At 44.3% G+C, this 26305-nt stretch overlaps 4 protein-coding genes and 1 long non-coding RNA gene across 5 annotated transcripts; all 5 read left to right on the top strand.

Moving 5' to 3' along the window:
- Positions 1 to 93: 93 nt before the first annotated feature.
- On the top strand, positions 94 to 1894 carry LOC148156611 (uncharacterized). Its single transcript, XR_015764688.1, has 2 exons — positions 94 to 647; positions 719 to 1894. It is a non-coding gene; the product is annotated as an uncharacterized LOC148156611 (long non-coding RNA).
- An 863-nt stretch (positions 1895 to 2757) lies between these two features.
- usf2 (upstream transcription factor 2, c-fos interacting) lies at positions 2758 to 11544 on the top strand. The gene is made up of 9 exons (XM_015003313.2): positions 2758 to 3397; positions 3789 to 3832; positions 5466 to 5581; positions 5682 to 5801; positions 6483 to 6724; positions 7029 to 7087; positions 8871 to 8962; positions 9038 to 9166; positions 10222 to 11544. Exons 1-9 carry the CDS (start codon positions 3360 to 3362, stop codon positions 10309 to 10311), a joined length of 930 nt encoding a protein of 309 aa, XP_014858799.1. The 5' UTR covers positions 2758 to 3359; the 3' UTR covers positions 10312 to 11544.
- A 1627-nt stretch (positions 11545 to 13171) lies between these two features.
- Positions 13172 to 17334, top strand: tekt2 (tektin 2). Its single transcript, XM_088010546.1, has 9 exons — positions 13172 to 13486; positions 14281 to 14406; positions 14482 to 14687; positions 14765 to 14908; positions 15910 to 16024; positions 16385 to 16492; positions 16567 to 16710; positions 16780 to 16859; positions 16971 to 17334. Exons 1-9 carry the CDS (start codon positions 13331 to 13333, stop codon positions 17173 to 17175), a joined length of 1284 nt encoding a protein of 427 aa, XP_087866672.1. The 5' UTR covers positions 13172 to 13330; the 3' UTR covers positions 17176 to 17334.
- Positions 17335 to 19513: 2179 nt separating this feature from the next.
- LOC106927621 (free fatty acid receptor 3) lies at positions 19514 to 21707 on the top strand. The gene has a single exon (XM_015003311.2). It carries the CDS (start codon positions 19959 to 19961, stop codon positions 21003 to 21005), a length of 1047 nt encoding a protein of 348 aa, XP_014858797.2. The 5' UTR covers positions 19514 to 19958; the 3' UTR covers positions 21006 to 21707.
- A 1906-nt stretch (positions 21708 to 23613) lies between these two features.
- LOC106927622 (free fatty acid receptor 3-like) lies at positions 23614 to 25524 on the top strand. The gene has a single exon (XM_015003312.2). It carries the CDS (start codon positions 24039 to 24041, stop codon positions 24987 to 24989), a length of 951 nt encoding a protein of 316 aa, XP_014858798.2. The 5' UTR covers positions 23614 to 24038; the 3' UTR covers positions 24990 to 25524.
- The last annotated feature ends 781 nt before the right edge of the window (positions 25525 to 26305 follow it).

Below are 26305 nucleotides of genomic sequence, written 5' to 3'. Positions count from 1 at the left end.
GATGAGTCACCAGGGCTCAACCAAACACAGGATGGAGTTTATAATTACACTAACTGAGTCAGCGCAAACTGGAAACAATCCTCCTCTTGGAGCTCTTGGACTTGATTCTTCCAGTTTTTTCTCTTTGAAGTCGACTGTAAAGTTTATTTAACAGAGACTGAAGTGAAACATGGGGCTAACCCTCCTTCAGCAGCAGTCACTCTCAGCAGTGGAGGAATTTAGCTTCACTCTTCAGTACTGCTTCAAACCACAGCATTTCAATCAGGCTGAGGTCTAGACTTTGACTAGGACATTACAGAACCTTCATTTTCCTTCTTTCTGTCATTCTGCTGCAGGTCTGCTGATGTTTGGGATCCGCCATGTTGAAGCTCTTAAAGCTGCAGTAACTTTTATGAAACATATTGTTTTACATGTTTATTGAAACTGTCATGTCACAACATGGCATCAAAATCAAGCTCCTGCCTTTTCCCAGGCTAACTGGAAGTAACCAATCAGAGCCAGGGGGCGGGTCTTAACCCCTTGGCTCTCTACTAGCTTTTAGCACTGCCTATGAATGCTAGGCTAGTTAGCATAGCCTCAGATGACGGTGCCGGTTCTGAGCCGCGGACCACAGTCTGGATCGGCCGTGTCTGCGCTGAACCCTCCAGGTTGGCACTGTGGTCTCCCTTTTGTCTGGTTTTTAGGTGGTTCTGAGTGACCATGCCTGTTTTGGGTCCAGGTCTGCGGTCGGGTTGGGTGGTCTCCCTCCTGCTCTCACCGGGGTAAGTCCTTTCCTTGTCCAGCAGGGTTGGGGCTCTGCCGTGGCTCACTCCAAGTCCGTTTCCCCCCCCGACCCGCATGATGGGCACAGAAACGCCAAAGCCGCTTCCTCCTGAACAAGCCGTCCTTCTGCTGCAGGCCTCTTTCAGGTGTCATCTTCCCAGTTATAATTTTATTTTATTTTATTTAGGTCAGGACTCAACCAGGTTCAGTCCTTTCTGTAATTTTGCTGCATGAGTTGTTTTGCTATTTTGTTTATTCGTTTGCTTTGCATGTTTTCTGGGGGGCTCCAATGCTTTTGCATTAATAATTTTTTATGTTTCGTTATTTGGGTTTGAGGATACCATTTACCTTTGATGAGCTAATGTGGAATATATCTATATTATGTATTTAGTCCAGTTTGTAAATTGTCTTTTGTGCGTAGGTTGTATTGTTGTAGGACTATTTTTAACCTTTGTGGAAATAAATAATATTTTTAAAAAGTAATAACCCACCTCTCTGTGTCGTCCTGACCAGAAACTGAAACTGAATAGTCCTGGCTCTACAACCCCAGGTGGCGCTATATTTCACTATTTAAGTTTCAGACACCGCTTATGTCACATTACGGTAAGTTGTTTGTCCACCATTAGCACATTTAGCAGCAAGTACATGAGACTGATTGACAGCACTAAAACTGTCGTCTTGGCTCTGTGGTTGTTTTTGGTCGGGAGAGGTGCATTTCTTCAGATACCAATAGGAGAACAAACTGACATGATTTCAACAAATATGTAGAAATCATAATTTTTCAATAAAGAACAGGAGGAGTTCAGTGGAGTTTGTTCCTCTACATGACGCTGGAAGGAAAGTCTCTGTGTTCCTGGTCAAAGGAAACATGAAAATCTCCCCAGACTTCAGTTCATCTTAGAATCTGTGAAGAATATATAATAGAATAAAGAATATCACTGCTGAAGTTTCCTTTCATTCTTATATGACACAGATATATCTCTCCTCATGGAAATCTAAACTTCACTGTGCTCCAGTCGTATTGCCTTAATATTAGTATTGATGTATTTGGATGATCTGGTTTCTCTTCCACTGTTCTGTGAAACAAATGTTCTTGTTGAAATCAGTTATGAATAAAGTGAATTGAAATTCCTTTTGCTTTGTTTTTATTGTGATCCAAAGAAGAAACTGAAACTAACATCAACTTAGAACAAATACTGTTTAGATTTTGATCAGAAAAATGAATATTTGCTCTCTGGCCTTCTTCATTATTGCGATAAATTGTGAGTTGTGTCATCTAAAGTAAGAAACATGTGCCTCATGTGATGCTGGAGAAGATCAGATACACACACAGGGACAACAGGAGCAACAATCTGAGTTAAAGTTTAACCTTAAGATCAAGTTCCCAGACTGGTGAAACATATTTACCGACTCGTTTGTCAGTTTTTCAAACAAGATTGTTGTAATATTAATTTTTTTTATCACATAGTTGCTCATATTTAATAAATTACTAATATAAAACAGAAAACCACTGTGTTACGAACAACAGACCGAGTTTTAACAGAACCCCGGGAACAGAGCCGACCCAAACTGCCACTAACAATATGGCGGCGGCGGGGGCCTGTTTACTAATCTTCTCTCTCCCCCTTGTATTTGCACTCCACCGCCATCTGGTGGCGCTTTTAATGAACTGCAGCTTGTTCGACGATAATGTGTCCCAGCTTTGCCTCCTAAAACCTGGGTCTTTACCTCCAACAGAGCTGAAAACACGCCTGAGGCGCAGGAAATCACACATATCGGTTTATTGTTCGGTTGGGACTTAAAATGGACCCCGGCTGTCATAAAACTGGGCCGTGAGGAGCTTTTTCCTGGCAGACATGGCTGGTTTTTGTCATGTGGTTTGTGAGAAAACCCGTATTGGATCTCTGTGGTCACCTGAGTGAAGAAGCTGAAAACCCCCCACTGATGAGCGGAGTGTCAGCGAATTAGTGGAGTAAAACACGCCGAGTAGGTTTGTAGAAAAATATTCACGATTGTATACGAACAGAAAGTTCACAATCCGAGAGAAAATCCGTTTTATTCCACAAAAACCCGCAGAAACAGCAACAGGAACAGTTTCTGAGCCTTAAAATGGGTTGAATCAGAGTCACGTGGTTACAACAACACAATCTTATGTTTTAGACATAAAAATGAACATTTAGGGATTAAAAAAATACTGGTTTTATGCCGTCCTGAGGAGCGCAAAGGAGTCCACTCCGCGTCTTATTGGGCGCATTAAGAGTCGCAGTTTTGGCGCAGAAACAGCCGCAGAGCTCTTAGAGGACAGCGAGGACAAAAAGATCCGGTTCCGCGAGTTTTCAGCCAGGATCCGGCTTCTGTTGGTGCTTCCAGCCGCCATAAACCCGATCGGAGCGGACCGAACCCCGGACCGCCGCTCCTTCTCGTTCTGCCCGCTCCCAGCGCCTCCTCAGCGGCCTCCAGCTACGCACCTATCCGCTCCGCGGCTCACGTGTCCCGGACTGTCTTCCTCACATGACCCGGGTGTTTGTCCCCGTGATCAGCGCCTCCATCTCCGTCCATCCGAGCTGCTGAAGTTTCTTCCATCCTGGGAAGGCTTGATGGAGATGCTGGAGCAGAGCCTGGAGGGCTCGGTGAGGTGAGAGGCGGCTGCTCCGGTTCTTCCTGCCCGCCCTCAGGCGCTCTGCCTCGGCCTTAGCCAGGCTTCTCTCCCAGAGCCGCTCAGCTTTTAAAAACCGATTAAATTCGCTTTTAAGTGATGCTGGATCGGTGTGTGTATGTGTTTGGGGGGCTTTTGCTAAAACCGCAACCACTAACGATAAGTATTTTTATTTTATTTAGGGGAGAATAAACATAATACTGAGATACGTCTATTTTCAGCTCCTTTTGCACAAACTTGATTTCATTGCAACCCAGCTCCAGATTTGTCCACCTGGTGGCGCTATGCTAATATATTTTGGAGTTTGTTTTTGTTTTTTTGTTCATTTCAAGTTGAAACTGATTCGTGTCTTTTCCTCTTCATGCTTCAGTCACGCCAAACAGGAAACAGAAGAAGTGGTGCAGCTGCAGGAAGGTGAGCAGCTCCACATGAAACGGCTCATCTGCTGCTTTTTACACTGAAAACAAGAAAATCTCAAATAGTTTCTGGTTTTATTTGGTAAAAACATGAACACAGGCTGAGTTTAGTTTATTATCTGCAGTCAGAGATCATGTCATGCAGTTTTCCAGGCCTGGTGTTCCTATTCCTTCTCCTAACACCTCACAGGAGTGAAAATAGTAATTTATAAGACACACATCTGATTATTTGATATGAAATCTGAGATAACCTCAAACCATTAAATTAATGACATTTAAAGGATTTCTCTTTTGGGGGGAAATATTTATCATATTTGGGCAAATTACTAATCTTAGTTCCAGTTTAAAACGTCCATCTGGGGAATAATTGGTCCCAGATAATATAATCCACAGGTTACATAATTAAAAAGACTGGCATTGATTTTAAAATATTCTTATAGCAGGAAGAGTTTTGAGTGTTTTGTCAATAAATTAAATTAATAATTTCTATAAACCTGATTATTAGTGTTTAAATGAAAACATGAGTAAATATTAATTCATTAAAATCTGATCAAGTGCAGCTCAATGATTAAAAATCAGTTTATTATGGAATGGCTGTCCTTCAGATGCCTGTTTGAAAATAGTATCTGTATTTGCCTGGACTGTTGACCAAAACCACTGCAAAGAAAATGTTTTTAAATTGTTTTTACAGTAAATATCTGGATGAAATGTTCAGACTGTGCCGCTCTACTCACATTTATATTTTCCAATCATTTCTGTTTATTGATGAACTTTGGATGCTGCATCCTTGGTGGCTTCGACTACAACAAACTCAATAAGTGTTTACATACACGCTATTTGCAGTTTTACTCGTTTTAAGTCACATTTCTGCACAACTTTATTTTTATTTATCATATTTTGTACATATTCTGTCTTTTTAATACAGAAATAAACATGCATGATATTAGAAATGCATGAAAAATGAAATAAAATTTTTAAATGAGAACATAAATACCCTAGTGCATAAAAGTCTATAACGGCATTGCTTTAGTGAATGTTTGATCGTCTGTAGCAAAGGATGCAGCTGGAAAATCCTAGCTCAGCTGATGTGTTGATTATTTATTGGATTTTTATCGTAAAAAGTGCTGAATTGATTTGCAGAATCTGAACCAGGTGAAGCTAAAACTGAGTTCTGGCAGAACCGATCTACAAAGAAATGCAAAATGTTTTTCTCTGCTGTTTTTTTGTTCTGTATACTCCAGTTAACAATTAATTGATCATTGAATTAGCTGATGATTACTACAGTAATCAATAAATCTCCTTAATCATTTCAGTCTTAGATCAGAGTTCGTTTCTAATGACAGAACAGGATTTTTATGTTGTGTAGCAAACTATTTTTCTTAGTCTTGTCTTTTATGCATATGTTGTTAACACTTCTGGATTCTGCTGTGATCCTACTTGATGCTGAATTTCCCCGGTGTGTGACGATAAAGGATATTTCTGCTCTATTCCAACATGGCGGCTCACTGCACAATATGTCATCATCCTCGTGTCGGTGTGAGGGATATTCACATCTTAAGACTGTTTGGAGAACATCGTCGTTTGTGTTTTCTGAGTGTCATGAACTCGTTCTGAACTCGTTGTTTCTGCAGGAGAAGCTGTCGGGACGGATGGACAGTCGGCGGTCACCATCACCAGCGTCCCCCAGGCCGCTTTCACGGACCACGGCGTTCAGTACCAGTTCCGCACCGAGAACAACGGCGGACAGGTCAGGCGGACGAGTTTCGGTTTTCTGTGTTTGCAGCAGACTGGAGAGCAGGCGGTTCTCGTTTGCAGAACCACAGATTAACTCTACGCCCCGTCTGCAGGTGACCTATCGGGTGGTTCAGGTAACCGAGGATCAGCTGGAAGCGACGGCGGACGCGACCGGCGCTGTCAGCGTCGTCTCCGCCGCTGCGTTCGCCGGAGCTCCTCAAGCCGTGGCTCAGGTGGGTCCAGAAACGACCCAGACGGCCATTACAGTGTTCTGGATCAGCACTTCTTCTAGAAGGACCTTGATTCCTTCAGGAACTCATTTTCATCACAGCTAGTTAAGAAGCTAGCTGCGCTAACCCTAAAGCGCTAACCATAAGCACCCCCCCTTCAGGAGGAGAAATATCAGATTCCTTACAGGAATATTGTTAGAACATGATGTGTTTTAGTTTCTTGTTTTAAATGCAGTTAGTGAGGGAGCATAAAACACAACATGAGGAAAGGAAATGGAAATGCTGTGTGAACAGCCTTTAGCCCCTTCAGAATAAGAGCATGAGCATAACTGGCTAACTACTTGAAGAATTCTTCAGTCGACAGCCAAAACTTCAACACAGATGTTATTCAACTGAAAGTTTACAAGTTAACTTAGGGAGAGACAAGTGCACTAAATATTTGTTTAAGTTAGCAAAATGCTAAGCTAATAGATAGCTCTGCTATTAGCAGCCCCCTGCTGCACATCTGTTTAAACCCAGAAGATCCCAGTCAGGCCAGCAGATGATCAGGTTTTAGCTCCAACCAGCTGATTCCCAGAAAGCCAAGGACCTCCAGAGGGGGGAGGCCGACCTGCTGGACGCTACAGGAGGATAATATCTGGACAACATTCCTGGCTGTCCTGACCTCCTGCCTTTGACTTCCAGGCGGTTATCCAGAACTCCTTCAGTAACGGAGGCAGTCCAGGTGGGGACGCCGTTGGAGGAGAAACGCGTTTCGCTTATTTTCCCGCGGCCGCCGTCAGCGACGGAACGGCGGTGTCGGTCCAGGGCGCCGACCCGGCCATCACCCAGGCAGGAGGCCAGTTTTACGTCATGATGAGTCCGTCGGAGGTTCTGCAGACGGCGAGTCCTCGGACCATCGCACCCAGAACGCACACCTACACCACGTGAGTAACCTTCCCTCCTCCATCGCTCCCAGAAACATCGCAAAAGGTCAGGAGGTCAAAAGGTCAGGCCAGCGTCTGAAACCCTTAACCTCTAAAGTGGCATTCCCAGGTCCAACCGGGTGAAAATATCAGGTGTCGTATTGTTTTCCTTCGATCCTGATGGTGAAACAACTCTGGTTCCAGAGTTAGAAGTCAGGATTGGTTGCAGTTCAGGCCTCCCACCACCAGGTGTCGCCCTCGTGCGGCTTCGGGAGCTGCAGGTTCCTCTCTGACCCTGGTTTGAAACGGCTTCCTGTGTCTGCAGGAAGGTCGAAGGTCCGCGGGCCCCCAGAGACGAGAGGCGACGAGCTCAGCACAACGAAGGTTCGTCATTTTTACTCCACTGAACAATTCCTGAACTTTTCTCCCAGTTTGGATGTAAATTAAAGCAAAAAGAAATTCACCCTCCTTCATCTGTTTTTTTACATTTCCTCTTGTTCCAACAAGAGACTTTAAAATATTTACTAGGATTTTAAGACGAACACAAAGCAGAGCTTAGCAGTGAAGTGGAAGGAAACTGAACCATGGTTTATACGAGTCAGTCCTTGAAAATCCTTGGAGGTTTGGAAAGAGCTTGATATTTGTAGTGAAGTAAAATCAAAGGTTTGATTAAAAGCCTGTATTTGGAAAACGTTATTACAGCTGAAGGATTATAAAAGTAATTTTTCCCCCATCTGAAGTTAAATCAGACCAAATTTCTTTGTTTCAGGTCAGTTACTGTTGACCCAAATTACCAAAATCATTTCTATTTGCTAAATGCCAGAAAGCGTTTTCTTCAGATGTCTTTGTAACTAACTTGGTCCAGTATTGTGTGAAATGTAAAATTTAGTGTATGAAAAATAGTTTTGTTGTTGTCTTGTTTACCTTGCTGCAGAATGTGGAATACTGTCATAAATATGATGATGTAGGGAATTAAAACTTTTTAGTTAATTTGTTTTGTTCTTATTGCCTAAGTGGAGCTGAAAACATGTGAAAACTTACCATGAAAGTCCGGAGTCCAGTTTTCAGGTGAAAGTGGTTTTTCTGCGTTTCATTTGTAAATCCAGATCCCAGATTCTGGAGGAAGAGCAGAAAGAAACGGAGTGAAGTTTCCAGGCTGACATTAGTTTTCTCTTGACCCAAAGAGCCGTTTCTGCTCTCCTGCTGGAAACCAGTTCAGAGCCTCAAACTGAAGGAAACCGTCTTTTGTTTTATTTGTATTTATAAGTTTTAGAATCAAGAAATAAAATAAAACTTTTGTGAGAATAGAGGACAAATACATTTTCTTCAATGCAATATTATCTGTGGAAAATTTATTACAGAAAAGCAAATTTTCCAAACTAAGAAAATTAGATGTGAATATGTATCGTTATGTTTTTGTCATTCTGTTGTGAAAACTCAACAAAATTTCTCCCAAAATTTCTCCCTGAAAAACGGACAAACTTGCATTTGTTATATTTAAAACCAGAGCCCAGTTTCAGCCCAACCCACAGCATGATGCTGCCACCGTGTTTTACTGCGGGAATAAATATTAAAAACCTCTGCACTAAGTTGTGTTGCTCTGTCACATAAAATCCCAACAAAACCAACTGAACATTGTCATCGTGACCGAATTTCACAACTAAATGAGAGATGCACCGATCCACGATTTACCGATATCTGAGGTCCAGAATCGGCCGATACAGAAACTTAATTACAAATTCATTCGCCAACTCTGCACCAGCACAACACACTTAAATACACCGACATCATCTCTCGTTTGGTCAAACGTGCAAAAAGGTCATTTTATTTCTGTAGCACATTTTCAGCAACCAGGCAGTTCAAAATGCTTCAAACAACTTTAATTTGTTCAGTCAGTGAAAATCAGAGAATAACAGCCAATTTACAATAAATAAAGAAACTGAAACTGTAAGTCAAAATAAACTTTGAAATGGTGAAAATGTGCAAATATAAAGTAAAATAAATAATAAAGCATAGAATTAGACTGAATAGATCTGCTGTGATGGATGGGGCACATTGATCTAGAGTTTTGTTCAATATTGGGATTGATATAGATATGAATATCGGATCAGTGCATCTCTAATAGAAATAATCTGTAACTGAAGTTAAAGGTTCCCTCATTTTGCAGTGGAGCGAAGAAGACGAGACAAGATCAACAACTGGATCGTCACGCTGTCGAAGCTGATCCCGGACTGCAGCGTGGACACCAGAACCGGAGCGGTGAGTCCGCCGGCGCCGACCGGGCCGGCGCCGACCCGGCTGGCGTTTCTGACGATGTGAATCTGTGTCGCTCAGAGCAAAGGAGGCATCCTGTCGAAGGCCTGCGACTACATCCGGGAGCTGCGGCAGAACAACCAGCGGCTGCAGGACGGCTACAAGGAGGTGGAGCGGGTGGAGATGGACAACGAGCTGCTCAGGCAACAGGTGACCCTGCAACCGGCTCAACCAGGGGTCAAAAGGTCACGGGGTCCAAATCCAGTCCAGCTTCATTACACAAGTTTACACACGCCGTGTTCCTCGCTGTCTGAAGTCAAATCTGACCAGACTTTTCTTGCTCCAGTTCAGAGTCAGAAAAATTATTTCCATTTGAGAATTTAGTTGCTGTTTGGCAGCATTAGACCCGTCACAATTACTAAGGTTGCTGGCCGATTAATTACCCAGAAGTTATTGTGATAAACGATAACGTTGTTTTGAGACCATTTTCCAGTAACATAATGGTAACGGCATAATAATGCAAGAACTCGTTCCAAAGATCAATAAACTTTAAATTCTAATGAATATTTAACACAGGAACTAGAAGACATGTTAAATATCCAAAATAAATAAAACAAACGACAAAATTCATTATGAGCAAAATTATCCTCCAAAGAAAAAGTGCAAGTTCAGACCATCCAGTTTCAAAATGATGTAAATTATTGGAGCTCATTTTAATCTATCATGTAATTTATTGCTTATTGTAACAGGCCTTTGCATGCATTTACTCTGCCGGGCACCAGAACCTGGTTATCCACATGAAGAGTTTGTACGTTCTTTACAAATCCTTTAAACATGACTGCATGTGGCTGTGAAGTTCCTCCACGGTGCAAAAACTCTTCATGTTCACCAAGTCATGAATTATGTCATAGTGAGATCAGAGGCGGCTTGTCCACGTCGTCTGACACGTTTCCATTCTCATTCCCCGTCAACCCGACAGCAGCCATTTTGTCCTTGATATTCTTGAAAATCCTTGGAGGTTTGGAAAGTGCTTGATATTTGTAGTGAAGTGCAATATAAGGTTTGATTAAAAGCCTGAATTTGGAAAGCTTGACACTCATTGGCCAAGAGTGTCGATATATTTTCTTTCTGCTGGTCTGGAAGCCATGGTTCATCTTGCCTACCAAGATGGCGCTGGTCACTCCGGTTCAGAGGTTTTGCGTCAGGCCTACAGAAAACTTCAGATCATCTTAACGATGGCTGAGAGTTTTGGTGTTTGGTTTCAGATGGAGGAGCTGAAGAACGAGAACGCTCTGCTCCGAGCGCAGCTGCAGCAGCACGGCGTGGAGGTCAACGGGGACGAGACGCCGCAGTGAGCGCTGGACCCCGCAGTGAGCGCTGGACCCCGCAGTGAGCGCTGGACCCCGCAGTGAGCGCTGGACCCCGCAGTGAGCGCTGGACCCCGCAGTGAGCGCTGGACCCCGCAGTGAGCGCTGGACCCCGCAGTGAGCGCTGGACCCCGCAGTGAGCGCTGGACCCCGCAGCGCCAACACGACCCCCTTCATCCTGGTGGACCCGAGCCGGACCCAGAGCGGGGACGGCGCCGCCCCCTGCCCCGACAGCTCTTCACCTGCGCACGGCTCCCAACCTCCTCATCTCGGCTTCTTCCTGCACTCCAGCTACTGGTCGTGACCTGAACGCTGAGACGCCGCTGGACTCTGACCGGGCCGCTGGACTCTGACCGGGCCGCTGGACTCTGACCGGGCCGCTGGGCTCTGACCGGGCCGCTGGACTCTGACCGGGCCGCTGGGCTCTGACCGGGCCGCTGGACTCTGACCGGGCCGCTGGGCTCTGACCGGGCCGCTGGACTCTGACACAGATGAAGGCTTTTATTTTTAGATTTTGTTGTTGACGTAGCTCAGGTAACGGGACGTGGAGAACCTCAGTAGGAAGTTGGGTTTCGTCCCTGTTGGATGAAGTGTACAGAAACTGATCTCTCTCTGAGACGACTGTTAGCGTTCCTGCTCTGTCTGCTGGGCATTAACTGATGCCGTTAGTAGAACCTCGCCTCGCCAGGACCGGCGGGTTTTCGCTCTACGATCTGGGATCAGCTCCTCCAGCCGTACTGACGACTAACGAGCTTCTGTTTACACTGAAAGTCACGGCGGCTTGGATGCAGAACCACTGGCATGACTAATCCTGACACAATAAAACAGACGTATTTATGTCTGACTGAATCTCTCTTCAGGTTTTCAGGAAAATAGCAAAGAAAAATATAATATGATCACCATCTGGCTTGCCGTTGGGCTGAAGATGACCTTTGACCCCTTCCCATGTTGATGGACAGCAACAGTTGCTTCTCTGAGGTCATTGCTGACGTCTTTCCCTCTTGGTGTTGGGTTATATGAAACCTTTGAATTCATTTTATTAGGAAACAAATGATTTACTTCCAGGTTTGGTTCAGTAAGTCCAAGATAAACATGAAAAACAGGATCTTTATATTATTCATGTAATTGCTGTCTGATTGTAGACTGCACTTTCATTTTAATTCAGTTTATTTATATAACACCAATTCACATTAAATGTCATCTCAGTGCACTTTACAACAATCATACTTTCTTTCCAATTAATCTGAGTCGTCAGTCGGTGTGTTATGCTCAGTTTGTTATTCAAATTGGTTTTGAAAAGTTTTCTAATTCTTCTGACTGAACACGCAGCGACAGTAGAGAGGAAAACTCACCTTTAACAGGAAGAAACTTCCAGCAGAACCGGAACCAGGCTCAGTGTTGGCGGTCATCTTTCATGACCGACTTGGGTTGTGACAAGACAGAACTGATGCACAGAAAAACACAAAAGCACTGATTCAGGAAGAATTAAAAATTGGACAGCAGTAGGAGAATGAAGCAGAGCAAAGAAAAGTGGACAATCAGTCCACAGTAAAGAATCTAACATCCAACTCAAAAATGCAGAAAGACGCAATCAAAGATTAAACTGAATTTTAAGAATGTAGTGTTTAATCACTTGCTAACTTCCAGTCCATCATTGTGATATATGTAGGAAACTTATCAGTTAATGGTGGATATAAATACAATGTCAACAGTTAGCATAGCATTTCCCAAATCTGGCCAAACAAAATCCTCCCGAGGCCCGCAAACGGCCCGAGGACCAGACATTGAACACCTGTTGGTTAGACCAGATGTCTAACATAGCATAGCCATGTACAGATTAGCTTGTAACTGTGCTATGGAGCTAATGTCGGCGCCTCTCCAAAGGTGAATGTTCTGAAAGGTCCATAAAACCCAAACTGACCGAACATGGCTCTTATTCTGTAGTCGCTCGGTTTTGGTCTGATAAACGGGTTTAAATAATTTACGCGGCGTCATGACGTCTCTCTGTGTCGGTTCGTTGCCTGGAGACGGCTCCCGCTCCTGTGGCCGTTGCTATAGAAACGCCGGACCCGAACGCGCCGCCATCGGGTCAGAACCTTCTGGAACGAAGGTGAGTTAAAACCCATAAAAATGAGCCTTTTGGGTCCAGTTTAGGGCCGAACCAGGGAGGTTCTGTGTTGCTGTAGAACTCCGGGGACAGTTGGGACTCAGACAGGTAAAGTTCTGATGGTACCATTGACTTTATAAAGTTGGTAACATATTTATTATGTGAAATATTTAAGATAATTTTTTGCTCCATGTACAGTACCAGTGATTGGACATCAGAAATCAGTTTTTGTTTATGGTTGGGGTTTACATCGACAAGTTACTGTAAAAAAAGTGCTCAGATGAAAAATAGTTCATTTTAAACTTAATAAAAACGAACCTAATCCAATAAACATTTTGTTTTGTTCAAGTCAAAAATACTCTGTTGAATCTGGTAACAGCTCAGCTATCGGTTCATATTTATAGTTATTATCTCCGAGTCTGGAGTAATAGCTGAAAGTCATCTATTACTGATCACAGTAAACCTGCTTCAAAACGGGGCTGATGAAAATATTGGTGTCATATCAGATTCACATTTTACCAATAATAGTCATCAATCAAACAACACTTGACAGAGAGAGGTTCTCCGGACTAAAGGTTCGGAGAACCGCCATCTTAATCAGGTCCCAGTACAGCACATCTCAGCAAAAAGGCAGTTCAAGTGTTTAGGTCACAAAAACACAAGAATAAAAACAACATGGAGACAAAAACTTTATGAAAAGTCAGAGATCAGGTTTCCACCAGTGCAGAGCTTGCTCAGAAATGACAGTAGGGAGGTGGAGGCCTTTAGGCACAATGTCAAGAGAAGGAGCAGACAGACTGCATTAATGAACGTCAGTATCTAAGGCTCCACATGCAGAGTGTCTCAGGATGCTAATATTTCAGGGTTTCTCCAGGTCTGGAGTCGGCACGCTGCAGCAGGATGTCTGCTCTTTCATCGAAGCCCAGCCTGCGGCACAGCGTCTCAGAGTGGCTCAGCAACAACCAGCAGCTGGCCGCCACCGCGCAACGCGAGCGACACGTTTCCCACGAGGTCCGGCAGGAGGGCCGGACGCTGCGCAACGAGACCCACTGCAAGGTGGGGCGTCCAGGGTCACGTTTAGGGTCCGGACTGCTGAGAACAGTCTGAGGAGACTCGGCTCATTTTAAACATTTAGCTTTATAGTTCATTTCTTTTTGTATTTTTTATTTGGATCAGTTTTACGGGGTCTAATTTGTAAAGATACAGACAAAACCCAGTTATACCTTATATTAGTAATACATCAAACTCACATCATGCTTCTCAGATGTTCATGATTACATAGACTATAAATATGGGAGCTCATTTTTCAGTCATCTTTTCACCATGTTACTCATTTATAAATGTCAATTTCAAGCTACATGCTGTATTTAGTTAGCATGCTAAATATTTATCTTCAAGCTAAATTTTTAGTTAAATAAAATATATAGCCTACTAAATATGTAACTTGCTAACTGATTGTTTAAGTAACTAAATATTTAGTATCTAGCTAGAAAGCTAATATTTAATTTGGAGCTAAATATTTAAATCAGACTTAAATATTTAGCTTGTTAATCAAGTATTTCATGAGAAAATATGATTTTGTAAAATTAACTTCCATCTTTTCCTCTTATGACAGACTGAATCAGTCCAATTATTGCTGATCATTTTTAATTGTGTAATTTGACGCTCAAAGCCACAGTGACTGACATCAGAGCTGCGGTTCCTCCTGCAGTCCTGCATGTCCGACCCTGAGACGGCCTGCAGGGGGCCAGAGTTTCAGCTACCTGGCTGGATTCTCCTTCATGTTTCTGTTGAATCGTGGAGCTTCTCCTGCAGTAAACGACTGACCTGCTTTTCGTCTGCATGTGCAGACGGTGTGGGATGAGGGCGACACGTCTCGCAGGCTCAGCGATCGGATCTGGGACGTTTCCCGGTGGAGAGACGTCCTGGAAATCTGTGCCCAGAAGGTGGACGAGGAGATGGAGGCTCTGACTCTGGTGATGGATCAGAAACGTTTCTCAGGTTTTGTCCCCACATGTTTCTCATCATTCTGCGTTTCTGTGCCGTTCCAGTCCAAAGAGCGGAGCGAGCTGGCCCTGACCGCCACCTCCGTCCCCCTGGAGGTCGCCAACGAGTGCCTGATGCTGAGGGAGGGTCGGCGCGGCTACGAGCTGGTCGGCGACCCGGTGGAGGCGCAGCTGAAGCAGGAGGCGGAGCTGATCGAAGGCGTGCAGCAGCGTCTGCAGCGCGGCGTCGACCAGGCCTTCGAGCAGCTGGGGTGAGTCCTGCTGAGGGTCCGGCGCCACGCCGACCCGACTCCTGCCTCCGACTGACGCTCTTCGCTCTGCCGCACAGCATCCTGCAGGAGGTCCGACACCAGCTGACCTCTGACCTCCAGAACAAGATGGAAGCTCTGGACATCGACACATCCTGCCTGTCCCTCACAATAAAGTCACCGAGCATCTCCCTGAAGACGAACCCGACCCGGATACCCTCAGGGTGAACCGTGCAAGTCCTGAAACGGCTCTTGGTCCCTGATCTCCGTTTCAGTTGTAGGACAGCTTGGCGGCCATTTGAAGCTCCAGCTCTGCTTCTGTTTGAAGCTTTTTGAGACAGTTGTTCATCTTTTGCTGCCACTTGGTTGGATTACTGAAACTCTTTATATAAAAGGTTCAGATCAGCATCATTTACAGTTTCAGGACTAGACGAATGAGAGAACCAAGCCTGTGGTAGAAAGCAATAAATCCATCGCATGAAAAATCTAACAACACCGATTCGCATGATTTGTTGTTTTTCTCTTTCTAGAAGAGAAAAACTTTCTTCAGCGTTTTGCTCTCAACCTTTTTTTAGAACAGTTTTATTTCCACAGACTTCATCATTTATTTTGTCGTTTATTTTGGATATTTAAAAATGTCTTCCAGTTCCAGAGTTAAATTTCCTTTAGAAGTTTATTGATCTTTAAAAATGTAACCTTGCATTATTAGGCCTTTATTACTATATCACCTGAAAATGGTCTCAAAACAACATTTTAATTTATTGCAATAACTTCTGGGACAATTTAAATTTGTTATGGTGACGGGCCGACATCCAGCGGTGTTGACTGGCACTGAATTCATTTCCAAGTTTTATTGCTGGTTCTTTGAACTTCTTATTGTAACGACACCATCGACATTCTCCAGCCAGATCTTTAAGGTCAAGTGATGAAAATGTCCCTCGGTTCAGATTTGTGCCTTTTCTGTATCGGCTCCTGATTTATGGAATAATCTGCCTTCTTACATCAGGTCTGCTCAAGGCCTTGATGATTTTAAAGTGCTTAAGACCCGTTTTTATTCTACAGCATTTAAATCTGATTTATTGTGATTGTTGTAAGTTGTTTCATCAGAAATCGTGTTCTTATTGAAGTCTGTACAGCACTTTGGTGCAGCTTGTGCATTTTACATTTAACTCTGAGAACTCTACCTTTGTAAAGCTGACCTGATGAAATGTCCTCCTCGCTGCAGTTCCTCCAGCCCCCAGCAGTGGGCCCAGTTCAGCCAGTATAACGTGGCCCGAGCCCACGAGGCCGTCCACGTTTCCCAGCAAATGAGGGAGAACATGAGCCTCAGCAGAGCGCAGGTGGGAGATGTGCAGCAACTTACTCCTTACACACAGCAGGGGGCGCTCTAGACAGACTGGAGAGCACTAGGTCAGATTTACAGTGTTTGAATGATTCTGTATTAATGTGACAGACTGACACAAAGCAGAGCGTTAGATTATTTACTCTGCTGCAGGAGATAATTCAGCTAAATCCTGCACAGGAACCTGACTTAGCCCAGGAAACAGCTGTGCCTTAGCATCAAAACCAACTGAAAAATTCAAGATGGCCGTCAATGAATTAATCAATCACTGATTATAAGTTAGTTTTATTTTATTGTCATTGCACAAAGGAGAACGGGTTGTGCTCTGATCATTTACGGTTCTGTTTGCTTATTGTAGGTCCAGAATGAGTTGGAGGCTCAGCGCCGAGCCACAGAGTTCGCTCTGCGTAAGCGGAAGCACCACGAGGAGCAGGCCAGAGATGAGCTGCAGTGGCAAATCAAAACCGTACGACAGCAAACAGGAAAGTTACGTTTTTAACCGTCCAGATGTTCCTGATGTGCTTCTGTCTTTCTGCTCAGACCGAGGATGAAATGGCAGCCATGGAGGGCGACATCCGTGGGCTGGACGCAGACCTGCAGGCCAAGACGGCCTCCCTGAAGCTGGCTCACACCCGGCTGGAGGCCAGGACCCGCAGGCCCGGCATGGATCTGTGCCGCGACGAGGTCCGTGAAGCCCGGCTCGCTGGCCTGTCCCAGGGAAACCTCTAAGCTTTCCCTGGTGTTTGTTCCCAGGTGCAGCACGGCCTCGTCGCTGAGGTCCAGCAGCTGGAGGCCACCATCCAGGCCCTGAGGCAGAAGCTCTCAGACGCTCAGTGAGTCCAGGAAATTAGTGTTGCAGCACAAATTCTCTAAGTTTACCAATAATTATCACAGGAGCGGCTTTTGGACCTCAGTACCTGAGTCAGCGTAGTCTTGTCTCTCAGACTCTCTCTGCAGAAGATGACGCTCCACCACAGCCGCATGCGCCAGGATCTCTCCAGAAAGCAGGAAGCCCTGTCTCTGGAAGAGCGCAGCATGCAGTGCAGGACCCGCATCACGTCGCAGTCCGGCTCCGACCGGACCGCGGTGCCGCTGGTTCCGCTGGTGAACTCCAGCGGGAGGAGCAACCTTCAGCTGCTGGCCCCGTGAGCGGACACCTCCGTTCAGCACGGTGGAGTAGCTCCCTCACTTTCACTTTTTATTTGTCCATTTTTGAAAACTGCTTTTTTTGGGGGGGGATAATGGATCCTTCTGGTTTTGGATGCTGTGCACCTGGATAGATTTTGATAATACTTTGCTAATTTGTTCTGATGCGTAACCATAGCAACAAGGTGGTTTACAACTGGGAGCAGCTGATTAACATTGGAAAAGCTGAAATAATCCCACAACTGAGGACAGAAAAGGAGACGTCACGGATGCAGCAGAGAGGAGGAGGAAGTTCAAACCATCTCTGCCATCCATCGCAACGGGCAACCTGAGACTGTTGGCTAACAAGATGGATGAACTTCAAGCCCTGACAAGGACTCAGACTGTAGGAAAAGCAGTGCAGTGTGTTTTACTGAGGCCTGGCTGCAGGGTTACATCCCAGACTCATCTGCCAGCCTTACACACAGATTTACAGAGCGGGAAAAGAGGAGGAGGAGGATTAGCAGCAACAACAGATGGTGGGAGACACTTCATCTCACACCGTGTGAGATGAAGTGTCTCCTCAGTCCAGACACTGACCTCTTGGCAGTGCGTCTCCGTTCATGTTATTTTCCAACAGAGATTTGTTTTACACTAATATCAAGGGTTCACACATCTCATAATGAAAACCATTTCTGGGAAAATCAGGTCACAACCTGGTTTTTCTGTGCTCAGATTATAAAGAACTTGTGCAGAGATTAAAGAAAATGAAACAAAGTGGCTATAGGAAGGTGAAGAAGCCTAAAGGGACGAGGCAACAGACTGGATTGCTCTTTACCAGCCACATGGAAACAGCATCAATGTCATGACTGAGTGTGTGACAGAAGTTACTAAGTTCTGTGTGGACAACACCATCCCCACCAGAACAGTGCTTCCCTAACGACAAACTCTGGATCACCGATAAACTAAAGGAACGCCATCCCTTCCCCCTCTATACACTGTAAACTTCCAGCAGAAGTCCGACTTCTCTCATTTACAGAAATACTCAGATGACTCTGCAGTCGTCAGGCGGGTCAGAGACGGACATGAAGGCAGAGAGCCAGCCGGCCGCCTCGTGGCAGGGCGTGGAAACCATCGTCTCATCTTTATGTGAAGGAAACAAAAGACAGGATTGCAGATTTCAGGAGAAACGGTCAGATGGACATGTGGAACCTCTGGAGATGATGCTTCAAAGAAGGATTTTTCATTGAATCTACTCAGAAATGTTCCCTAGAAACTGAGTCCAGAAAACCACCCTGCACATTTTGGCAAGTCTCAGGTTGTCGGTGGACATGGAGCGGGCTTTCATATCATTCATTTAATGTTTTGCACCATGTTTACATACCATAACATATTTCAGAACATGGAGTCCAAGAAAAACATTGAAACTCCTTTCAAAAGCCTGGAGAACCATTGATCAGGAAGATACTGCCAACTGAAAGGAAAAGCATCAACATGTGACAAACTGGAGGTTTTGGACATTTTTGATTATCCTATGAATATTCTCCAAAAGGTGATTTAATTGCCTTATTTTTCTCAGATTTATTCCACCAGCACATGTTTATTTAAAATTCAGAGTTGAGCACGCTCACTCTCCGTCTTATCCACCGTTCTGTTTAATGACTGTTTGGCTTTGTCATAGTGTTCGACTGCGGCTGATAGAAGCATAAAGGCTGCGATAAGAACGTGAACTTTGACTCTGCTTCAGATAAATAATGTGGTAAACATGGTCATCACCTCAATAAATCCCATAAATCTCACCTGCGTCTGCATCAGGGGATGCATGGTTGTCCATCTGTAGTTTGAAGATCATTGAAGATCGTGAAGCAAGGAAGTTTGTTCCGTTTTATCCCCAAAAATCATTCTGCTTGTGTTTGGGAGCTTAAATTGCCCTGTTGGCTTCAGAGATTATCAGGGAAAGGAGCAGAAGTTGTTGCAATTGATTGAAACCATTAGAAGAAAGGGAACCATAACGAGAACCAATCTGCTGAACCCAACCAACATTAAAGCAACTATTAGTCTGGAGTCCTGTCAGGAGGCCGGCTCGGTTCTCTAGCAAACACCTCCTGTTGTGATTGCTTTCAGGGAAAAACATTTCCTGGTATCTCAGGCTCTCTCTAATAAAAGGCCTCAGAGATTTTCTGCTCCATTTTCTTTACCAAAAGCTTCCAACGTGACCGTCACAGGAACTTTCTCTCCGTCATAAAACTGTAATAGAGCAACTTTGCGCCACAAACACGTCTCCCTGTCCAAGGGCCCAACCTCCTGTCGTCGACCATCACCGAGGCCACGTTTACCGTTTTACTGCCCGGCCCTCCAGGCCACTCTGACAGCATGTGCTTCCTAACCGCTCAGATTATTCTGAATCATTTCACTTAAGGGCCCAGATGCTACCTGTCTGTTGGCCTTTGCTGAGAGGGTGATTAAGGCAGCTGGTGTGGGGTAAATGCGCCATACTTCTGCCTGAGTGGCTGCGTCTCCTTATCTGTCATGTCGTGTGCACCTCGCCCCCAACGCGCCCACTTGGTGGCCACCGCCTCCTTTGTTGCTGTTGTCATCCGATGGTGGAGCCTTTACTTCTGCGTCAGAGATGAGTGCGCACCATGGAGGAAGAGCTCGGCTCGCCCTCCATTGCTGACCAGCAGAACGTGAGCGGAGACGACACCAGGATGGATGTCCAGGTGGTCTGCTTGGCTTAGATGCTCCTGTTTGATCGGTCATGGTAAACCAAGAGAAACCTTGGTTCTTCAGCAGACTCGTCTAAAGAGATGGATCTTACGGTCTTAGACTGCGTCGCTCTTTCAGTTTACAGCTTCACCTTCCTGCTGGGACTTCCTGCCAACCTGCTCGTCTTCTTCGTGTACATCCGTAAGGCTCGCAAACACGGTGCCACGCCCAACGTGGTCTACGCCCTTAACCTGTGTCTGGCCAACCTGGCACTCGTAGCCTGGATGCCCGTAAAGGTTCTAGAGACGGTGCTGAAGGACTGGATGCTGCCACCACCCTTGTGTCCGGTTTACAGCTTCTTCCTCTACTCCTCTCTGTATGTCAGCTGCCTCTTCATCACCGCCGTCACCATTGGGCGATACCTCAGCATCGCCTTCCCCATCATCTACAAGAGATACCGCCGTGCCAGACTGTCCTGCTACATCTGCGTCGCCTTGTGGGTACTGGTGATGGTGCACCTTGGGCTTAGCCTGATGGCTGAAGGCGGGGCTTATTTCGTCGGTGTCCAGGATGAAGTCTCTGCCTGTTACGAACATTTCAATGCAACGCAGCTGAAGATCCTGCTTCCTCTTCGCCTGGAGATGGCCATCGTCTTGTTCATTTTGCCTCTGATTGTGACCTCCTTTTGCACGCTGCGCTGCGTCACTCTGGTGTGGCGCTCAAATTTGCCTCCTTTGGGCAAGAGGAGAGTCCTGGCAGTGGCCCTGTCCACATTGGCCGTGTTTGTGATTTGCTACGCCCCCTACAACTCCTCGCACATCGTAGGATTTGTTCAGCAGGAAAGCGTTAAATGGAGGACAACAGCAATGCTGACAAGCTCCTGCAATGTCTTCCTGGAGCCAGTTGTGATGATGATGCTTTCACCTGTTGTGTCGAGGGGCATCCTGGGAAGAATCTGTGGCCAGCAGAGTCACATCAGGTGGAGCGATGGGAGTCGACATCGAGCGAAACCCACCAGCGGGTTTGCAAATACCAAGGTTCCACCTATAACATCTGCCAAGATGCGGGCGGAGGCCAAGGTGACGAGAGAAAGTCAAGGATACGACGGCGAACAAAACAAATCCACCATCTTTCATATCCATGTCTGAACCAGCACAGATTTGGGAACTTTATTGTTCCCAGTCATGTTTCTTGTAGCTTTTAACCAAATGGATGAAAGAAACTGGTGAACATGACAGAGTGAGGAGTCATGATTTCTCCAGTTTTCCTCATGTCAAAGTTTTTACCATGACTTTTATTCCCTGAGAGCAACAAACTATTATTCCTCAGGAACGTATCTTTAGGATGGATTTAAAGTTGAATTTTTACTTTCATGAAGTCGTTTTTTAAAGCAGCAGCGTCATTTGATCATCAGGCAAACCGATCCGTTTGTCGTCCAACTAGCAGTTACTGAAATTTTCATTTCTCTTTCATAGCTGATCTACATAAAACACCCTGAACCCTTGTGCGTGCGACGACTGAGGCAAACGTAGAGGTCTATGGAAAATGATACAGGCTTTACTTGTGTGGGGTCGGTTGGACCCCATTTGCAAGGGTTAAGTCAAATTTCAAAGATTTAACTACAATTTAATGTCTAAAACTAATTAATTCCATTATTATATCAATAAATGTTTCTCAATCATTAAACATAAAGTTTTTCTCAGAAACCTTGTTTGTGTTTGGGCTGCTGTTGGATTCCAAGAGTAAACAGGAAGGATTTTTAAAAACTTTTTTACTTGAACTGGATGTTTTCTGTACAACTCCTTAATGGTTTGTTTTTACAACTGATGCATTAAAAATTAACTGAATTAAATTAACTCTTATGTGTTGTCTTCTTTTTGATCCAAATAAAAACTGATGCTGGATTACGTCGTCTAACTTTAGCTAAGCATTAATTAGCGTGTTATTTCATTTTTATCTTAGCTTGGATTATTTTATTTGATCTAAGATTGTTGTATTGTAGTTCAGTTTTATTTTACCTCAGTTGAGTTTTCTAGGATTATGTTATTTTACTTTAACTTGAATAATCATAGTTTATCTGAAATTGGGCTTAGTTCACTTTATTTAATTTTCTGTGCGATCGCTTAGCATTGTTTCAAAGTTGACTTAGTTTAATTTTACTTTAGTTTTCTATACTTTCTTTCTGACTATCTTAATTTATCCTACATATTGCTTTGCTTATTATGTGGAGCTTTAGTCTCACTAACTTTGATCCAAAGATCGTCCTAAATGTGAATCTTACCTGTTTCTGTCTGATTAGCTTTTAGTTTACTTTAACATTCCATTAGTTTATTTTTAAACTTTGTTTATACTAGCTTATTTTTATTTAATTTGCTGTATTGTGAGACAAATTAGCTTATTTTGTTGATTATAACATAAATGGCTTTCTTACTTTTTCTAGGTATAATTGATTATATTTTATCTTTGATTATTTATCTTATACTGTAGCTTAGCTCATTTACTTTAGCTTTGTAAAGTAAATGAGCTAAACTTTGCAATTTTCTTTTATCTTAGTTTTCCTAGGCTTGGTTAATCTTATTTTATCTTTGTTTCTGAACTTGCTAAATATCTAGGTAGCTCAAAGCTAAATATTTAGCATGCTAACTAAATGTTTAATTTGGAGCTAAATATGTAGCATGCTAACTAAATGTTTAATTTGGAGCTAAATATGTAGCATGCTAACTAAATGTTTAATTTGGAGCTAAATATTTAGCATGCTAACTAAATGTTTAATTTGGAGCTAAATATTTAGCATGCTAACTAAATGTTTAATTTGGAGCTAAATATGTAGCATGCTAACTAAATGTTTAATTTGGAGCTAAATATTTAGCCTGGAAACTAAAACTTTGGTTTGTTGACATTTTGCTTTCAAACTAAGTATGTAGTTTGGAGCTAAATACTTAGTTACCCTCCTTTGGTTTATCTAATATTCCCATAATTTGCCTAATCTTATTTTAATTTTGATCAATTGAATGAATTCTTCTGTTTTAGTTTGGCTTAGTTTTTTACATTTAGGCCAGATTTGCTCAGTTTCACCAAAGATTTCAAAATATTTTGAAGCAATAAAAGTACAAAATAATAAAAAAAACCATCAGCAAATACATTTTATATTGCAGTTCAGTCGTTATAGACAGTTAACCCAAACTGGACCCACATGTGCAAACAGTGATTTCCAGCCAATATTGACTGCAGCTGTAGGTGCAATCTGAGAAGTTTGCCCCCTAGAGGTCACCAAAGTTGCCTCCTCTCCATCTCCCAGTGACTTTCACACACCGCATCCTATGATGAACTGCATCACGCCTGTCCTCCCCTCGGTTGCTGGGAGACCATGTTTAGAGAACAAATTGCGTCCTGAAGTTTATTAAATTTCCGCACTGAAGCATATTAAGCAGCGTCTTGAGTTTCAATGAAACAGTTGGACTCCCAAAGCTGGAGACGGCGGACGCAGGGATGGAAAGTTTGGATCTTCGACCCTGATCCAGGTAAAAACATCCTGAGCATCTGTTCTTGTTTTATGACTGCGCTGCAACACCTTGTTGTGATTCTGCTCTGCTGTTTTAAGGAGTGAAGCTGAAAAAGACGAGGATTTGAAGCATCTAGAGAAATCTCTCCTCTATCTTTGGTTTTCAGTTTTTCTGAACTTTCTTGTGAAAAACAGGTTCAGCACAGATTTGAGTCTGTTTGGAAGAGAGCAATGGAGGGTTTTATTTTGAGAAGAGGTTTACCTTTTCTAGATGAAACATTAATATTTCTCCAACCAATGAAAGCAGGACAACCAGGAAGCTTCCTGAACTGTTTTGCTTTGTTTTTATGTCAACTGAACATTTTGTGCAACCTGTCACAACTAATTTTAAAAACTGCTATAAACAATACTGTAATGCTGAGATCATTTTTCAACTAATAACATTATTTTAACTAATGCTTCATTAAACAAAACATTGAAAAAAACAAACAAAACTAATCATGATGAAAATTTAAGATAAAAAAAGATTATGAGCTTCAGTTTTTTTTTTTTTTGACATTTTTCTCTGAGGCTGTCACAGCGCCCCCTGGCGGACCCTACGTTGAAAAACACGATCCTAAATGGTCATGTTTGTGTATTTTGTCGTTTTTTATGCAGCTTCTAGATCCGATCGGCCGCCATGTTGTGCAACCAACTGTTGCTCTCCGTCTACATCCTCACCTTCCTGATGGGGGTTCCGGCCAACATCCTGTCCTTCATCACCCTCTGCAGGAAGGTGTGTCGCAAGGCGGCGCCCATCGACGTCCTCCTCCTCAACCTCACCATCTCGGACCTGATCTTTCTGGCCTTCCTGCCCTTCAAAATGAAGGAGGCCTATGACGGCTTGAAGTGGCTGCTGCCCTACTCGCTGTGCCCGCTCACCGGCTTCATCTTCTACGTCACCATCTACAACAGCACGCTGCTGCTCACCGCCGTCAGCGTGGAGCGCTACCTGGGCGTGGCCTTCCCGCTCAGGTACGCCGTGTGCCGCCGGCCGCGCTACGCCGCCTGGGCCTGCTTCACCTTCTGGCTGGTGACGTCATGCAACCTCAGCATCGTCTACGTCATGCCGTACTCCCAGTGGAGCTACGGCGGCAACGCCAGCCCTCCCACCACCTGCTACCTGGACTTCTCAGAGGCCGACCTCAGCATCCTACTGCGCGTGCGCCTGGAGCTCTTCCTCGTGCTCTTCTGCGTCCCCTTCATCATCAGCTGCTTCTGCTACGTCAACTTCATCCTCATCCTCTCCCGCCTGCCCAACATCAGCCGGCGGCGGCGGCTGCGGTGCATCGGCCTGGCCTTCGGGACGCTGGTGGTGTTCACCATCTGCTTCGGGCCGTACAACGCCTCCCACGTGGTGGGCTTCGTCCACGGCGACAGCCAGGAGTGGCGGAACCTGGCGCTGATGTCCAGCACCCTCAACGCCTGTCTGGACCCGTTTATCTTCTACCTGTCGTCAGCGGCGGTTCGTGGCGCTATAAACCGCTGCTTCAGGAGGGTCACCGCCAAGATGCACATCCTGGGGTGTGGAGGGCCTCCGCAACGCAAACCGCAGAGTGCGGACCGGTTCCGGGCAGAAGCTCCACCCTGAAGACCCGACTTTATTTAATATTACGGACAGAGGCGGACGATGTTCTAACAGCTGTTATTAGACCGCAAGATGATGCTGTTCTGTGGGACTGATCGGAAAACTCTGGTGGTTTAATGTTTTAATTTAGCGTTCCGATTAATTAATTAATTACTTCGATTTATGTAACACAATTAATCACTTTTTTATAATTACAAAAGTTCCGGGCTGGAACCCTTGTATGGACGCGTTTCTGGGGCGCCCATAAATCTGACGTACAGCCGCTAAAAATAGCAATGGAAGCTGCTTCTCTCAGCCGACTGGAGTTTAATTTCTGCTTCTAAGACGATTTGATTGGACGCTGGGAAAGAAAATTGTTGCGTTCAAGTTATGCTAAAAGTAGTTAGCCTGTCAGCGAAGCCTAAAATAGCATCTCAATGCTAAACATGTTGCTAATGTTAATGTCGGAGGCCATTGAAGGTCCATGAATGATCAGGGCTTCCTGAAACTCTGGAAAGTTGAGTGGATAGAAGAGATGAAATAAACTATAAATATCTTTGTTGTTGAGTTTATATGTCTACTTATTTAACAATTTAGCAAATATTGCTTATTTTTGCTATGATTAACTAACAGCACAACATGCATATTGGGCTTTGTGATATATTGTTCAACCTGATTTTGTTCCTTATAAAATGTGTATCCGATGTTTAATTGTATCAGTTATAAACCTTGATTCAGAAAAGCTCCAGATGGAAATAGACAAAATGTATGAAGCTAAATTGGGGCCATAAAGTTTAACAAAAAGCACTTAAATTGAATAAATGCAACATCTGGTCATATTTGAGTTGTCAGTGTGGCTGACAATTCAAATGTGGTTCCACACCTTTTGTCATCAGCACCAAATGGGGCCAGAAGTTTAACACGGAAAAAACCTCTTTAGTCCAACATTTCAGTTTCACCTTTAGGTTGTTTTCCCACCTGATAGTCCAGAAAACTCAGTTTGACTGAAGACCAAATCAGCAACATTTGTTCCTTCTCCACCTGCTGTGGATCTGAGTCAGACCCGAGTTCTGAGTCGGATTTTAAGCTCCTCTGGGAGCAGCAGTGATTGGTTCTGGATCCGGGAGCAGCAGTGATTGGTTCTGGATCCGGGAGCAGCAGTGATTGGTTCTGGATCCGGGAGCAGCAGTGATTGGTTCTGGATCCGGGAGCAGCAGTGATTGGTTCTGGATCCGGGAGCAGCAGTGATTGGTTCTGGATCCGGGAGCAGCAGTGATTGGTTCTGGATCTGGGAGCAGCAGTGATTGGTTCTGGATCCAGACGAGCTGCTAGAACCTTCC

Source organism: Poecilia mexicana, unplaced genomic scaffold (genome assembly GCF_051168715.1).
Source record: "Poecilia mexicana isolate PSO_F unplaced genomic scaffold, ASM5116871v1 scaffold_11, whole genome shotgun sequence".
NCBI classification, from domain to species: Eukaryota; Metazoa; Chordata; class Actinopteri; order Cyprinodontiformes; family Poeciliidae; genus Poecilia; species Poecilia mexicana.
Note: the sequence above shows the minus strand (reverse complement) of the source record. Positions and strands in the feature narration are given on the sequence as shown.